A 15,714-nucleotide genomic window follows, 5' to 3' on the forward strand; every position below is an offset into this window, starting at 1 on the left:
TTAATGAACATCAGGATAAGTTTACAGAGCTCATATTGGACGTTTTTCCGTTCTTACAAGGAAACTTTTTAAGGCATAGTCATTCTAAATCTGCAGTCTGTTAGCATGGGGAGACACTCCTGTAGCTAAAATGAGTCTTGCTGTCTTTGAGAAGGAAAGGCAACGTCCAGCTATCCACACTTAAGAACAGGAATGCACTCATTAGCTGAGATACCACTGACATCACCTGCTCTCATTAGGAGCCTTTGTAAATGAGCGAGGGAAGTGGCTGCTGCACTGAGAACTTTTGAGGAGAGATTACCTTAATAACAGAAAGCCACAAGCTTTACAGTTACTCTCTGTGCTGTGTTGTGTGAACTAATCAGCTAGGCTGCTTTTGATAATACAGCTTTATATTATAAGGGAGGTTTTAGAAGAGGCACTCTTTGAATTTATTTTTGTCTGGGTCAGAACTTTAAAAGGTTAAAATAAATGCCAGAGCACTGGATATGGCTTAATTATATAATCTCAAAAGGGGCAAAATTTCAAAGGGCCTTTTATTTGCTTTATGAGTGATTTTTAGATCTTTATGAAATAGGATATTGAAATAATTGTAAAAAAGAGTGTTTATACATTCTTCTTCATTATTCCCTTTTTAATGAAAAGATTTAGTTAATTAATATGTAGAAAAATCTTCCATAAACTCAGATTGTTCATAAAGAGAATAAATTATATATCACTGTATCCCTTTTTGGTGATAAAGTTCATTCAAATATTATTTATTAACTAATTCCTATATAATAAGTCTTTTCCAAAGAGTTGCTGTTTCAGTAGTCTTTTTCTTTAACAAAATTCAGGTCTTGGAATTGGATGCATTTCTCATCTGAGCCGTATTATACAAAATTAAAACAGATTCCTAAAACTGGTATTCTCTGTGCAACTTTATTAATATTTTAATAAGAAAATAAGGAATGACTTGACTGTTGGCTTACTCATTTGTTTTACCAAGTGGGAAATGCAGCAGGCAAAACTGAGCATATCCTACACTATCCAAGTAACATTTTGCTGTAGTGAGGGAGGATAACACTGAAAGATAAAAAGCTTAAAATAGTAGCAGTTAGCATGGATTGTTGAGGCAGTCACTGAGTGTTCATGCCTTTTTATATATGTGTTTTTACACCTGTGTGTCTTTCCCTTTCAGGTAACAGGTATAGTAGGCAGAGCAGATGTCCTGGCCTGTCTACTCTTTCTGTTGGCTTTTCTCTCCTATAATAGGTATGTGAGAACATTGTGAGATTCTCTAGTCTGAGCAGGGGACCAAAGGGAAACCTGTCAGTATTTGGTGGTGGTTGTTGTTGGCAGAGGTACTTTCCCCAGCACTGCTGCATGGAAGTGTCCTGACCCCTGCTTTCAGCTACAGTGATGCTTATGAGAACAAATAACCATAAACCCAGAAGTCAGCATTTATGGTTCCCTTTTCCATTGACATTACAGCTGACCATACACCAGGGAGGGGTTGCAGAGCTAAAAATTATAAAGGAATGTTTTCAATAGAAGACAAGTTGCCTGTATGTAGAGTGAAGAACAGACAGACACTTGCCTGCCCTTGAAATACAGACTGTGACTGTAGGACTCTGAAATACCTGGTCTGGGAGAGTTGAAGATTGTGTCTAGACCATTAGTCATCCTTTTCAGATGAAAACTTGGCACTGTTTGCTGGTCTGTGTTCTAAAACTGTGACTGAACAATCATAGATACAGAAATAGCTTACTTGGGTGGGGTTTCTGTGCCTTTTGCATTATTTGCATTTAGCAATAACATTGTCATCACAGCCATGGGGAAAATCTGCATATATCCCTATATCCCTCTTGGGCTGTTTGCTACAAACCAACAATGCTGTTTTCATCACAAGGTTTCAGTGGTGTAAAACTGGTAGTGACCTTGCAGGAATGTGCCTGTTGACTTCACTTCTTTCCTAAATTCTCCCCTCTGACACAGGCTTGCTGCCCAGTCTGTTAATGATTAGGACATATCTTTGATTCAGGGGAGCATGGGTGGGATGGAGGAATTTTTGCTTGCCTAGTGCTCTTTGTCACATAAGGAGAATCAAGCATGTATGTTCTAGATGACAGAAAGCAGGTGTTTTTTGGCCCTCACTGTCTTTGTACTTACTCTGCTTTCCTCTGACTGTTTCAAGTCCATTTTATTTTTCTGCTTGTCTTTTTTTCCCCTCTTGTGCACCAAGAATTCGAGCAGCTCTATTATTTGTGTTTTCCTTTCCTGTCCTGTGTCTAAACCTTTCCTCACTTATCAGCAAACAGTGTAGATTGTTCATGTCTTAACATGTTCATGTCAGCATCTCAGGAAATTAAGGAAGCGTCTCAGCATTTGTGTGAATGTAGTAAACATGAAAATAACCGAGAAGTTGAGATATTTTATGTCAATTCTATTTTTCAGGAGTGTGGATCAGCTTTATGTTGGGGAACATTTCCCTCCCACTGCCTCCCCATTCTTTTTGCTGCTTAGTTTATTCCTTGGGACGTGTGCAATGCTGGTGAAAGAAACTGGAGTCACTGTGTTTGGTGTGTGCTTGGTTTATGACTTCTTTTCCCTCTCCTACAATGGGCTCAAACTGTAAGTAACTTGATGTGCTTGCTGTGCTTTCCAAGTGTTTCCACCTGTGAGTCCAAAATATATATTATTATATATAGTACTGGGGAAGATGGACTTGCCCTGCTGAGTTAAATGGCACACATTTGACAAACTGGGAGGTTTCATTCTGTGGGTTTTTTTTTCCAAGGAGAAGTTGTTTGTTTTCTCTTTTTGTTTGTTGCTCTCTTGTGACCTGAACAAATTCTGCTGGATAGAGAGACCAGATGTGAAGAACTGATCCCTAAAATGCCCTGGCAAGACTAACATTTATTTTTTCTGTGGGAGTTCTGACTGAAGCATCAACATCTCTAGATATCTCTGGCTTAACTCCTTCTGTTAACAATGCCTGCTTGATTATTCAATCACAATGTCATGGGTTTAGAAGTATCCTATGATGATTAGTAGAAAAATCAGGTTTGATTTTTTTTTCTGTCCTTGCAGAACGGAAGAAGGGGGAAATATCCATCCAATTCTGGAATGGTTGGAATAATTAGCAGCTCTTAGCAATCGCTGGAGAAAAATTAAAAACTTTGAAGTTTGTACCCCCCCACCCACTTAGTGTCACAAATAACTATGCAATTCGCTATCTCCTTTAAAAGTCAGAAGTCCTTTGTTTTATAGAAGCTGGGGTTTTTTATCTGTTTCTCTGCCAAAACATCTCTGGTGCAGATCTGCCAGTGAGTGAATGTAAGAGCTTACTGCCACTGAGAATGAGAGATCTTGCTCATTTCTTGTGTTCCCACCGGTGCTGCCCCACCAGCTCTAGAACCTGTCACACCCCTGCCTGCACTCGTGTATCTGGGTTATAAAAACCTAGGACACCATAAAAAAGGATACTGAATTCATGTTTCTGCAACACTGAATTGAATCAGCTCCTAGAGGTGTTTGGGGAGTGCCAGAGTTGGCACAGTGCAAGAGCAGCAAATGTAGGGAGGAGGAGAAGGGCTCTCCTCTTTCAGGACCATCTGCTTCCCTCCCATCTCAACCCTTTCTCTAGGTCCGAATAGGGGACAGGCCACGTTTTATGCTGCCCTGCCCTTCCTCTGGCCCCTCTAGCAGCAATATCAATCAGAGGGCAGGTATGATGGATCAGCAAAGGATTTCTCCTCTTTTGATTGCATAAGTAATTCATAATGGTGGGCAAGTAGCCAGGGAGATTTCTGGGGACTGACAGCCAGCATGCTTGTTAACACTTGCATTTACAGTCTGACAGGCATGTTCCAGGAGCTGCCTGGGTAAAGGGAACAAAACTGTTAATTAATTGGTGGAAAATCTGTGCCTTCCCCCTTCCCTCAGTCTTCCCCTTCCAATAGGTTCACATTCCAGTGCCCTCCTCAAGTTATTTCTTTGCTTTAATGGCATCCAGTTACCCAGATGTGGCACTTGCATAGCTTGTAGGAATGAAGCTCGGTAGTCCAGGTGTGCTGCATTTTCATATCTGCTCTGGTGCTATGTATTGTGCACTCATCTGTTGTTTGTGCTGCTCAGGACTTCTTTCCTGCATTTGACTTTAAGGGACAGCAGAAAACAAACAGCCTTCTATGTGCTGCTGAAACTCATCTCCTGCTCCTTCCTCCAACCTGTACAGATTTGTTTTCTGTTTAAAAGAGGTGGAACATCAATTATTTTCTGAAGCAAAAAATGAGGAAGGGCACCATATTCTTCCTCACAGTGCTTCCCATCTTACCAGAGGTTCAGAGAACAGCTTGATATGGGAGCGCTCATCTTCTGTTGCTGTTAATTCTCTTCCTCTAGATCTAGTTAGGAGCTAATAAATCCTGTCCTCCGAGCAGGCAAAGACTTTGTCTTTTGAATTAAATAAAATGTCACCTCTCGTAGTGCGATATCTTCTTGTGCTGATTTCGTAACGTTCAACCTTTTGATAAGTAAAAGTGGGAAAAGAAAAATCCTTAAATCCTTTTCTTTCCCCCTTCCCTTTTTTTTTTCCCCTTTTCTCTGCACGTGTAATCAGGAGAAATGGAGGGATCCACCAGAGACCTGCCCGGCATCCCGTGGCTTCTCCCTCTGCCCCGCTGCAGGTCCCCCTGGCCGGCCGGGAGAACGGGAAGCATCGCTTTGCTCACCGGGGCACCTGGAGCTCCTGCCACCCGGCATCGTCTGAGGAGCAGCGGAGCGGTGGCCTTTCTGTGCCCGGTAGAGCCATGTGGGCCATTCGGAGGTACCTGCAGCTTGATCCTACTTTAAAGTGTCAGGTCACTTTGTTTTTATCCTGAAAGACACTGTAATTTTTCTTGCGCTTCCGGAGAGGGAAGAGAGGAGAAGGTAGAAGGAGTGTTAAGGGAAGAAAGAGGGGAGTATCTGAGGACCTTCCATGTCCTGCAACTCTCTGTCCTGATACAGTACTGGCAGGCATTGCTTTTCTTCCCAGCTTCTCCCTGGAGAAGGCAAAAACTGTCGTGTTGTTTTGAACGTGAAGAGGGAGGAGTATGCTCATGTATACAATAATGCCTGAAGTGAGGTGAGTGCAGTGCAAGTAGCTTATTATGGGATATTGCTGTGTATCTCTATGCATGTTTGTGGGTATAATTTCTGCACATGTGTACACATACATGTAGAATATGTTCATATTTATATATATATATATATATGAAAGCCGAGGTGATGCCCACTTCTGCTCTATGCCTTAGAATGTGCATGTAACAGTGAGAGCTGGGCTCAGGCAATGACAGAAGGATTTTCCACTGGTCTTGTCCAGGAGTTCTTGGCAGCTTCTTTGGGAAGGAAAGACTCCAGGGCCATGCTCCGGCACAGGAATAGTGCTTGATTCCCTTATTCCTGTGGAACAGAGTTAGTAGGAGCATTTAAGGGGATGTGAGTCAGCAGCCACCCCATGGATCTGTGCCAGCATGTGGTTTTTTTTCCTTTTAGCCTTGACCTTTGTACAATATCCCTGGTAGCCCTTGCCCAGCTTGCCCTTTGTTGCTCATTTTTGGTTCTAACTACAAAGCAGTCACAGTGTGATATAATTTGGAGACCTGTAATAATGTGTTGCCCTGCACTGCCTATTCCTTGGAGAAAGCGTTTTGTTCTTTTTATAGATCGGGAATTACCTGCTGCGGTTCTCCCCATGTAGAACTCCTGCAACCTGGGAAAGGGAGCATTTTATTCCCATGTAACACCCCTTAGTATGCATTTCAGTAGGAGCTCTTTGTTTGTTGTTGGTTTTGCTTGTTTTAAGTGATCTGGTTGATGCATTAGTACTGATGGCATATAGGCATGACATCTGTAGCTTCTCAAGTCAGAGTTTCCTGCATCTGTATTTCAGATGTTCATCCCACTTGAGAGCTTCTGTCCTGCGGGTGTTTTCCCTGATTGGTATGACTTAGGAATGGTTGGGCTTTTGGTTTTGTTTTTAACAAGGGAGGCAGTGGGTTTGGTTGTGTTGCCTCTCCCTGTTGGAATCTGTGACACAGTAACGGTAAGGAAGTCAAGACTTTCTGGAGTGGGTAAGTGGCAGCTGCTCTGGCACAGAGGCTCTTCTGGATGTTGGGAACAGCTTTAAAGTTCTTTATTTCATCTGCTGTATCCACAAATGAGTAGTGAATTTGAAAGTGTGAGTGACCCTGGTGTCTTCTGATGTTCCAGACCAGAGTGGGCTGTGTAAAAGCCTCATTTAACATTTTTCCTCTGAAGTTTAAGACCTGATGGGGAGGAGTAACCTGAGCACAACACTGAAGTTGTGATCCCTTCGCTTTTCTCTTTGATACTTGTATTTGTCTTCATTTCCCCTGATGAATACTATGATAGAATTGTTTAGGTTGGAAAAGACCTCTAGAATTACTGAGTCCCAGCATTGCCAAGACAACCAGTAAACCACGTCCCCAGGTGCCACCTCTGCACATCTTTTAAGTACCTCCAGTGATGGTGACTCCACTGCCTCCCTGGGCAGCCTGTTGTTGACAACCCTTTCAGTGAAGAAGTTTTTCCTAATATGCAATTTAAAACTTCCCTGGCATAACTTGAGACCATTTCTTCTTGTCCTATTGCTTTTTAGCTGGGAGAACAGACTGACACCCGCAATGGATGGGAGTATCAATTCAAAACCATCTTCTGTCTTGCTTCATCTTCTTGTTCCTTGCTTCTTTTACTCCTGTTTCTTCGTTTCTTCCTGCTACTCCTTCTTCCCCCTCCTTTGCTTTGTACTTTTTCAAGATACCCTCCTCTACCCCAGCTTTTAGGAAGGTCCCTTTCTCACACCGAGGGGAAAGCCTCTGATTTTCCAGCCTCTTCAGGAGAGGCCGCAGAAGTTGTGTTGGAGAGACCGTACATGTGGGATGGCTTCAGAGAGAACTCATCCACGCTGCCAGTTGGCATTTGCTTTCCGGCAGCTGCCTCTTCAAGTGTTGTGAAGGGTGTCTGCACATGGCAAATCAAGCTTGGCACGTACATAGCTGCTTTCTTTTTAAAAAGGGACTCTCATGGTGTAAGCTGCTCAGCTTCTTTTCTCAAGTGACTGACTGTGTACAACGCACTTGCGACAACTTGTTGTGTGATGCTTCGTTGTGGAATGCCCAAAGTAGAGCTGGCTTGGTCCCAGTGGCTGAGAGGGAAGCCTGCTGCCACACGTGTGTGTGAGCGTGGTGCCTCAGAGCCCTGTGAGAAAGCCTGGGTTGGGTTAATGGATGCTACTTCGGAAGGCACTTCGCTAAAACACTGCTGGCAACCACTAGTTTTTCCCTTGCTCTGAATTCCTGCTTCCTCTGAAGGTAGCTGACTAACTTCTTGTTGTATGGAATGAATGTACGGATAGCCTAGGCAATTTGACCAGTGCCTGCTTGTGTCATGTCAGTGTTTGCTGGTCACTGTGAAAAATAAGTGTGCAGCTACAGCATTTGCAATCTCAAGTGATCTCAATTCTCACCGCCTGGACAGTGCTTGTGGTAGTGTGGAACAGTAAGGTTAAGTGTATTGCAGCTCCCTGTCCACTATCTGGGGATCACTAACAGATCATGTGACTGTGGCCTGCTTACTGAATTCTTTGCTGACTCCTCACAGGACAGATTAAAATAGTTGAAATACTTTCTGTACACTGTCTTTCTTCAGTGCTCTTGGCATATTATATGATATGAAGTAGGAAGCACCCCTGCTATAGATGAAAAAAGAAGAAAAAAATGGAAATCGCTGTCAAGTCTGTAAGATTAATTACACAATTTTTCATTGTAATTCACATTTGTCTGACTTGTGTAGGTCTTTTTCCCTGACAAAAGGGAGGGAGGAAAAGTTTTAAATATTTCAAAAGCTCCAAAGCTGGAGGGCAGTTTTGGCACAGTGAAGTAGCTTCAGATACCTTGTTTAGTGCACCAGATTACTAATTGTAAGGTCTTAATTAGAATAAAATAGTAGTGCACAGATTAATCTATACTTTTAAGTACTTAAAAAGTGATCAATTAGGTTTCTATTTAATAATAATTTATTATACATCTTCTTACTAGAGCTACCAGAAAAATGCAGGAAGATGTAATGGAGGAGTTAAGGGAATCAGTCTAATTAGCTGTAACTGGAGATGGTTATGTAAATTCTTGGTGCAGAGAGGTTCGTGTTCTTTATTGTCACTTGCTCTTATCTTCAGCTATCCAGTGAATATGTGGGTTGCAGTCCTGGCTGCCTTCAGGAGTAAGGAATGAGTTAGTCAGGATGAAACTGTAGGTTTTATCACCACAATTTATTGCAGTTTTGGGGAATGCTGGCATGTGCTGCTGAAACGAGGTAACTGGAATCTCTTCTGGGTTTGATGGATCTCCATGGGTTTTAAAACCTGAAAGAAGGTTGTGGCCACATGTGCCCTCCCACATGACACAAATGGAGAAGGGCAGACGAGAACTTCCAAGTCAGGCTTGTACTTCTGTTTGGAATGAGACCTCAGTGTTTTCACTGTGATGGTGCAATATAAATATTGATACTGTTAAAAAGCAGTTGCTCACCACAGCAGTACTCTGTCAGATCCACAATCACATTTAATAAGGATTATATATACACATAAAAAACAAGCTGTCACAGTCCCTTGTGCGACTTGTGTCCATTGTTGTTGTCACATTCCCTTTTTCATGATTTGTTGAACTCAGCTGAAAATGGAGATCTATTTTTTGACCTTTTTAGTTTTTTTAGCTAGTTGTGGTTCCTGTCATGTCATATGTGCCTCACACTTAGCATTGCTAAATGCTGTCCAGCCCATGAACACCCTTGTAGCACCAATCACTCTGACAGTTTTGAGCGTTGTAAATGAGCCTGTGGTGGGCTCACAGTCTAAGCTTCTTGAAAAACAAGACTTCACAATAGGTTGCATACTTTTGAAATTGAAATCCGTTTCTCTTTGGTGTCCTATAAACTCATTTTTATTGCATCTACTTGCTGTTGGTGACTTAGCTGGAGAGACTCTTCCCTTGGAATGGACAATAGACCATTTTTTAATGTTTTCTGTGTATACAAACTGTTGCATTAATTTTTTGAGGGTTATTTCTATGTAATTATTTTACTTGAAATTTTTTTGCTGAGTTACAGAAGAAGCAGGTGTATTTGGAGCTGTGCCCAACAATATCACTTTAAATCTCTGTGTGTGTGCAAAAGAGAGTGAGGGAGCTCACTGCTTGTTAGCTCTGTGGGATCCAGGCACAAGACCCCATTGATCCAAAATTCAATGAAATCCTTAAGGCTATAGCAGGGATAAATATTATCTGATGACTAAACCGGCAGTGCTGTTGTTTCCTTTTACAGCAGCAAGGGAAGGAAAATGAAAATGCCGTGCAGAACATGGTGCATTCCAGGGATGGCTGTGCTGGCCCAAGGATTGATATACTGTGAGGAAAAATATGTTGAGGTCATAATGTATCTTCCCTGAGTCCCTGCACAGCGTGCGTGGTCAGTGGTTGAGCTGAAACAGATGCTGCTCTTTGGGACGAAGGAAGAGCAAAGGGAGAGGTGGGGGAAAGCACTGGCACACAACATGTGGTGACTACATAGCAGTTCCCTGGTGCTGGCTTGGCTTTTCCTCACTGGGTGCTTCTATTTCCAAATCTTGTGTAGCAGTGATTTTTAGTTGGTTTTTTTTTTTTTTAAACTAATGTGACAGTACATTTCTGCTTTAACGTGAAGTTGCTGTTCCAAAAGCAGAAGCCTCAGCTGCATTTCTAATGCTTTCCCTTGCCACGCAGTGTAGTGCTACATCTTAGATTTGTAACTGATATGGGCAGAGTAGCGTGACCAGTTTCCCAGATGTGGGATTTCATGTGTGCAAGCTACTTTTTCTTGAATTTATTGGAGGGTGTTTTATAGGAAGGTGTGGCTGAGGATACGAAACTGCCTGGGTTACAGGAGTGCGAGGAAGACACTTTCTGTTAAATGTGGTACAACTTTCTTAAACTTGGGTAAGTTGTTCATAGTGGCACTTACACAGTCTGGAGGTCAGTGGTGGTTGTGTTCATATGCAAAGCACAGCAGTAAAAAGCATTGTGTGCCTCTGAGAAAACAGTAAGGTAACTTATTTGTTATACACTTGCTCCTGACCAAAAGAAAAGCCTAGATACTTGTCACTGGCCTAAAAAGTCCTTGCTATGCAAGAGCAAAATAGCAAGGAAGTGATAAAGGGCTTTGCAAACATGAAAGCAATAGCTGGTGGAGAAATTCGGGACAGTGTGGGATTCAGCCTGTGCTGAAAAAGGTCTGGGACCCTAGCAGTCAAAATGATTTTCTTCTCTAGGAAAGCAAAATGAGTAATCTGGAACATTAAGCAGTGAAGCCATCCAAGGCTTTTCCCTTCTTCTTTTTTTGGTGGTCTCCTGAGGGCTGTGAGGTTTTGAAAATAAAGGATCAAGCTTTTAGTCCGTGATGTTCTGTGTGAAAGGAGAGAAAAGAAAAGTGCTGAATTGTCACTGGCCTGGACTGGTTTATTTTCTTTTTTTTTTTAATTGATATTTAAAACTGAATTGAGAACAGGACAACACAAGCGAGTCTGAGCAATAGCTCTGTCTACTGCTGTGTCTGTGTCCTGTCTGTTTAGGAAATGTTGAATGAATCTTCAGTGATGATACTTACTGTCATGCACAGATGAAACTTGAGGCCACCAGAAGGCTCTGCTAGAGTCTAGAAACGTGAGAAGTGGGTGCCCCCAATTCTTACAACCTTGGATTCAGCCAAGGATTTACACGCTCTGGCCGGCAACTGTGAGCCAGAGAACCCTTGTGTAATCTTGGGAAAATAATTACATCTCTCTGTTCCCATGGCGTGTGCTGGGAGATGAGGCACAGTAATACATGCTCCTTTCCCACCTCCATTTGTGTGATATGGTTGTTGCCATAAAAAAAAAAGAAAAAAAAAAAAAAAAAAAAAAAAAAGGAAACAAAGCCAAGCACTATCTCTTATGCATACTTGTGGCATTGTGTGTCTTAATCTTTGAAATCTGCAAGTGCTGTTTCAGTGCAAGTAACTGAACTCATTGCTGGCTGACCAAAGTTTACTTAAAAACAGCACTGCTTTGGTATGGTGATGACTAACATCATGTTGCATGCACACACAAAAAGACATGTTTAGACCTCATTATGCAGCAAAATTAAGCACTCACCAGGTAAGAAAGACCTGATTTAATTTTGGCCTCCCTGTGTGTTTATATTGTGACAGTTGCTAATTGCACTATCACATAGCAATTTTTTTGCCGCATGTTCCCTGCTTGATCCATTGCCCAGAATGGATGGTGCTCACTTAATGAGTAACTATTCAGTATTTTGTTTCTTCCTTGTCCAAAGCATGGCCCCATGCCCTATTTACTTCGTGTTATTCAAGTTCTGCTCTTGATACAGATTTACAGCTTCTAGATAATTTCTCTGTGTACGGACTATCGAGTGCTGGTATTTCCTTGCAGTTTGTTGCTTTGGTCTGTAATCTTTTAAAATACTTTTGGCATAGTTTCTGGATGTGTAACTTCCTTACTATTCAGAATAAGTAAAGTGAATAGCCAGAAATTTTGTAGTGGGAACCACATGGGTATTAACAGTTGGATTGAAACCTTTGGACCTCTTTCATTAACATCTGCCACTTGAGCAAGCAAACTCGCTGGTGGCAGCAGTAGACTGTGCTCTATAGCAGTCAGTATTAAGAGATGAGGGACTTTTTCCTTTAGGTATTTCCTTACAGAGGAGGCACAATGACATGATGTTCCCTTCCAGACTTGGAGAGGAATGAACACTGGCATGTTCAGTTTCTTCTTCTCCCCAGTTTGTTGTCCTGCCTCACCTATTCCAGCCAACCCTCATCTCTTCCCTTGCTTGCTTCTCCTTACTCATTTAATTGCTTCCAATCTTTGCTCCTCAGGCTTTGCCCCTTGGATCTTCCTGTTTTCCTCAAAAGCCACTGTGATAAAGTCAAACTCCCCAGGTCCCTCCCATGCTCTTGGCCCCTAAGTCCTTGCCCAGCCAATTCAAGGACCCCAGCCTATGCCTTTGTACTGCCTGTTGCATCATTTGTGTGCTCCCCACAGCTCCCATTTCTCCAGTTCACTCTGCTGCTTGTAGGAACTTTGTCCATCGAGGCAACAAGATCCCTCTGGGCTCTCCCAGCTGTCAGCGCTTGCTGTCTGTGCTTGTCTTCTCCTCCCCCACATGGGTTTCTGCTCCCTGGGCTGCCCAGTTTTTTTTGACCTCATTTCTCCAGCTTTGGGGTTTGGCTCTCCTCCACCCTATAGCTAACTTAGTAGTTTTCCCTATGCTTGCTGCTTGGGTTTGAGGAGGACAGAGCTTGGAGAGCCAGGCAGAAAACAGGAGCCTGCTCTGCTCTGGTGCTTGGGGTGGTGTGGAGCCACAGTTGCTCTCACTCTTGGCTTCTTTGTGGATGGAAAAACAGGCACTTGTACAAGCACTTGTTTGCATAGAAGAGGCTCGGTTTTAAATTTGACACCTTTTATTGGATCCGTGTTTCATCCATTGGTCTGGATAGGGTGGGTTTTTTTGTCTTGCGGTACAGAAAAACACCTCTCTCCCTCTTTTTAAATGCTTCTGAGAAGGAAGTGGAAAGTAAATAATATCCCCCGGACAGTGACAGTACCAAGAGAGCCTATTTTTGGTAAACAGCAAATAAACTGAAGCACTTTGGCTTCATGTAGATTGAATGCCAGAAGAAAGGGACAAGACTGAGTCTGATATTATTTTTCGTAGCTGTTGATGTCCTAATATGCTTAAACTTTTTTTTTATTGCCTTTTTTTTTTTTTTAGGGAAGACTTTTTAGTCTTTAAAGATCCTCTCACTTAGTTTGTGAAAATCCATTTTTGTGAATCCATGAGTGGAAATTGTGCCTGGGACAAAGAACCACGCTGTGAAAAACAGAATCGGGAAGAAAAGTTAACGACTGGTTTTGGTGGTTTCTTTTTTTTTTGTTGTTGTTGTTTTTTGTTTTTCCCTGCATCTTCTGAAAGATGCTGATGGCTTATTCATTCGTGTGCAGAGGAAAAGGGGTCTTTTTCTCTCATTAGCGGGAGTTGTGTTTAAGCCCTGAAGTCGCAGTCACTTCATTGTATGTCGGCCTCTTCTGTTCCCCGTGCTGCTAATTGGAAATCCCCAATTTGTAGGTGCAGTCTGTGTGTCCCAGAGCTGACTCACAGGAGTCTCTGTTCATTCCCTTTACTTCACAGGACTGCCTTTCTATTCACAGTTCATGGCAGTCTCATTAAACCAGCGTTTGAAATAGCAGTGTGCCCGTGTTCGTTGGCTTTCCCTGAAAGCCCTGTAAACCAGTGTCAAGGAATTAACAGCGGCTGAGAAACAAGAAAAAACCCTAATGGCTTGCCAGGTCATTTTCCTTGCAGTAAATCTAGGTTAGTTTGACACAGAATTTCAGTCACCCAGGAAATAAAAAAAACCAAAAACCAACAACCACAACACCTGAAGATAGATGATACCCAGATTGTTGCAGGTATTTATTTCCCTGGATAGCTAATCTAACTGAACAATTTCTCTCTTACACTTTGACTTCCAGGCACATTTTTGGACATCTAGTGGAAACTCTGAGGCTGTTCTCGGGCATGAAGGATTCAGCTGTAACTACCTACCTCATTAATGACTGATGCTTTCCAAGCTGATCCATGTCTCCTCTGTGAACCTGGCAATCACAGCATGTATTTAAGTGAAGGACAGCAGGCTCTCAGGACTAAGTTATGTGGCTTTAAGTGTTCACAGGCTGGTAAAAGCAATTATTTGCTCAAAACCATGAGGACACTAATCTCATCAAATGAGACTTCAGGTAGATGGTTTCAGTTGTGTGATGAGTGTTACTTTGATTTTTTGAATGTGAAGTAGCTGTTGAGATTTAATATTTGGTTAAAAGAGACAAAATCTGCTAGCATGTTTAATGCTTCTCCCATCCTCCCTGTATGCTTTCCAAGATGAACGGATTCTTCTCTGACTAGAAACTTAATCTTCAACTTAATCTAAAGAAGAGTAGTAAATCCTCTTTCACATTTCTAATGCAGTTATCCCAATATTCTTTTCCAACTAGTGCATTAGAAACCTTAATCCTCTACTTGGCTTGGAAACGCTGGAACACACGTTTCTCTCCTGATTGCAGATCTTTGAAGTGCAGATTTTTTGTTCCTATTCTTTTAAGCAATTTCCAGAATGTGAATATCCAGGAAACTGCAGCGCAGAAGGGACTCTTGGAAATGCATTCCACATTCCCAAACATCCGTGCTGAAACTCAGATACTGTCCAAAGTAAGCCGTGAAAGACAAGGTTTGTGCTTGGGCTGTTGGAATGCTGCTGTCGAGTGTTTGCTTTCCAGGTCTGATAGGTCTCAAAGCATCTGGTGACACTCTGCTTTCTTTGCCTTTTGAATTCTGTGGTTCTTATTTTTATTTATTTTTAACCTCCTTTCTAAAAGTTAGGTTTGGTTGTCTTAAGAAAGTATCATTCTTTTGCCGTGTGGATAACGCAGTTGATCCCTCTGTTTAAAGCTTTGGTTGGCAGCATCTTTCCTGTAGCTCCTTTGCTAAGGCTGGGGGCTGAAAAGTCTGTTCAAATCTATCCTTTTGTGATCTGTGAAATCCCTTGGTTTTGCAAATCAACTCTGGAGTAAGGAAATATTAAATGTAAAATTAGTACTTTGGAACTATGATTGCACTTTGGCTGTAATAGTACAAAAAGTATGGAATTAAATACAGTTTCATTTAATCTATGAAAGATGCCAGCGCACCCTCTGGGTGTTCATTTGAGCAGAGGAAAATTAGCAGGAAAAACTTGAGAAGAAAGTTTTGCATGGATGCAAGGACTTCATTGATTGTTCAGAATAAAATTCAGGGAAAGTGTAATTATCAGTTTGGAGTGGAAGGGAGAGGGAACATTACTGTTATTTCCCTGCTATCAAGTGCAATTTTATCTGATCATACCAAACTGTTGCACATACTGTTCTTACAAGACCGCGTCAGAAATTTCTGTAGGAGACAAAGCTGCTGTAAAATGATGGTCTTGGTTCTCTCGGAATATTTTGACGTGAGTTAATTTAATTACATTTGCTGTAATCTCTGTCTAATCTCATGACAACAGCTTGTATCACTGCTACTGTGCCTGTGAGTTATCTGTAAATGTTTAAAGGAGGGATGTTTCTTTTTTGTTCTGGTAGTAAGCTCAGTTCATTTGTTTTTGTTGTTCTCCCTCTTCTCTCCACTGTTCATTGTGTCACACATTTATTTCAGCAGATGAATTACTTAGACTACAAATGTTTTTGGTACGTTTTCTAAAATTTTCATTTTAGAAAGCTGTCACCTGGCCTGTGATCTAAATGGCTGCTGATGCTGATCTTTCTAGTCAATCTGTTACGATCAGCATTCTTTTGCTGATCTTGGCTGACATACTGTAGATTCACTGTCATGACCCTGCTTATGATCCTGAATGGTATCTCCATCATGGAGTTACTCAGTATGGAAAACCAAATTCCTTCATTCATTGCCCGTGTGAAAGCTTTTGGAAATGATGGATAGCTTTCCACCTAGAAAACATTTGTTCATGCATTTAGTCTAGTACTGTGCATTAATATAAATAGAGGAATTTTTGCATGATATTTCTTTGGGGGGAAAAAAACCCCAAGAA

The 15,714-nt window shown here is 41.8% G+C and overlaps 1 protein-coding gene across 2 annotated transcripts in view; it reads left to right on the forward strand.

The window, feature by feature from the left end:
- The window catches only part of TMTC1 (transmembrane O-mannosyltransferase targeting cadherins 1), a 143,607-nt gene that overhangs the window by 13,561 nt on the left and 114,332 nt on the right, over positions 1 to 15,714 (forward strand). For both annotated transcript variants that reach the window (XM_050325442.1, XM_050325443.1), the window contains exons 3-5: positions 1,181 to 1,254; positions 2,437 to 2,613; positions 4,604 to 4,810. In XM_050325442.1, the coding sequence (XP_050181399.1) occupies positions 1,181 to 1,254; positions 2,437 to 2,613; positions 4,604 to 4,810 (458 nt within the window). The remainder of the gene's footprint in view (positions 1 to 1,180; positions 1,255 to 2,436; positions 2,614 to 4,603; positions 4,811 to 15,714) is intronic.

This window comes from Myiozetetes cayanensis, unplaced genomic scaffold (genome assembly GCF_022539395.1).
Source record: "Myiozetetes cayanensis isolate MyiCay16 unplaced genomic scaffold, myiCay2020 scf3, whole genome shotgun sequence".
In the NCBI taxonomy this organism is placed as follows: Eukaryota; Metazoa; Chordata; class Aves; order Passeriformes; family Tyrannidae; genus Myiozetetes; species Myiozetetes cayanensis.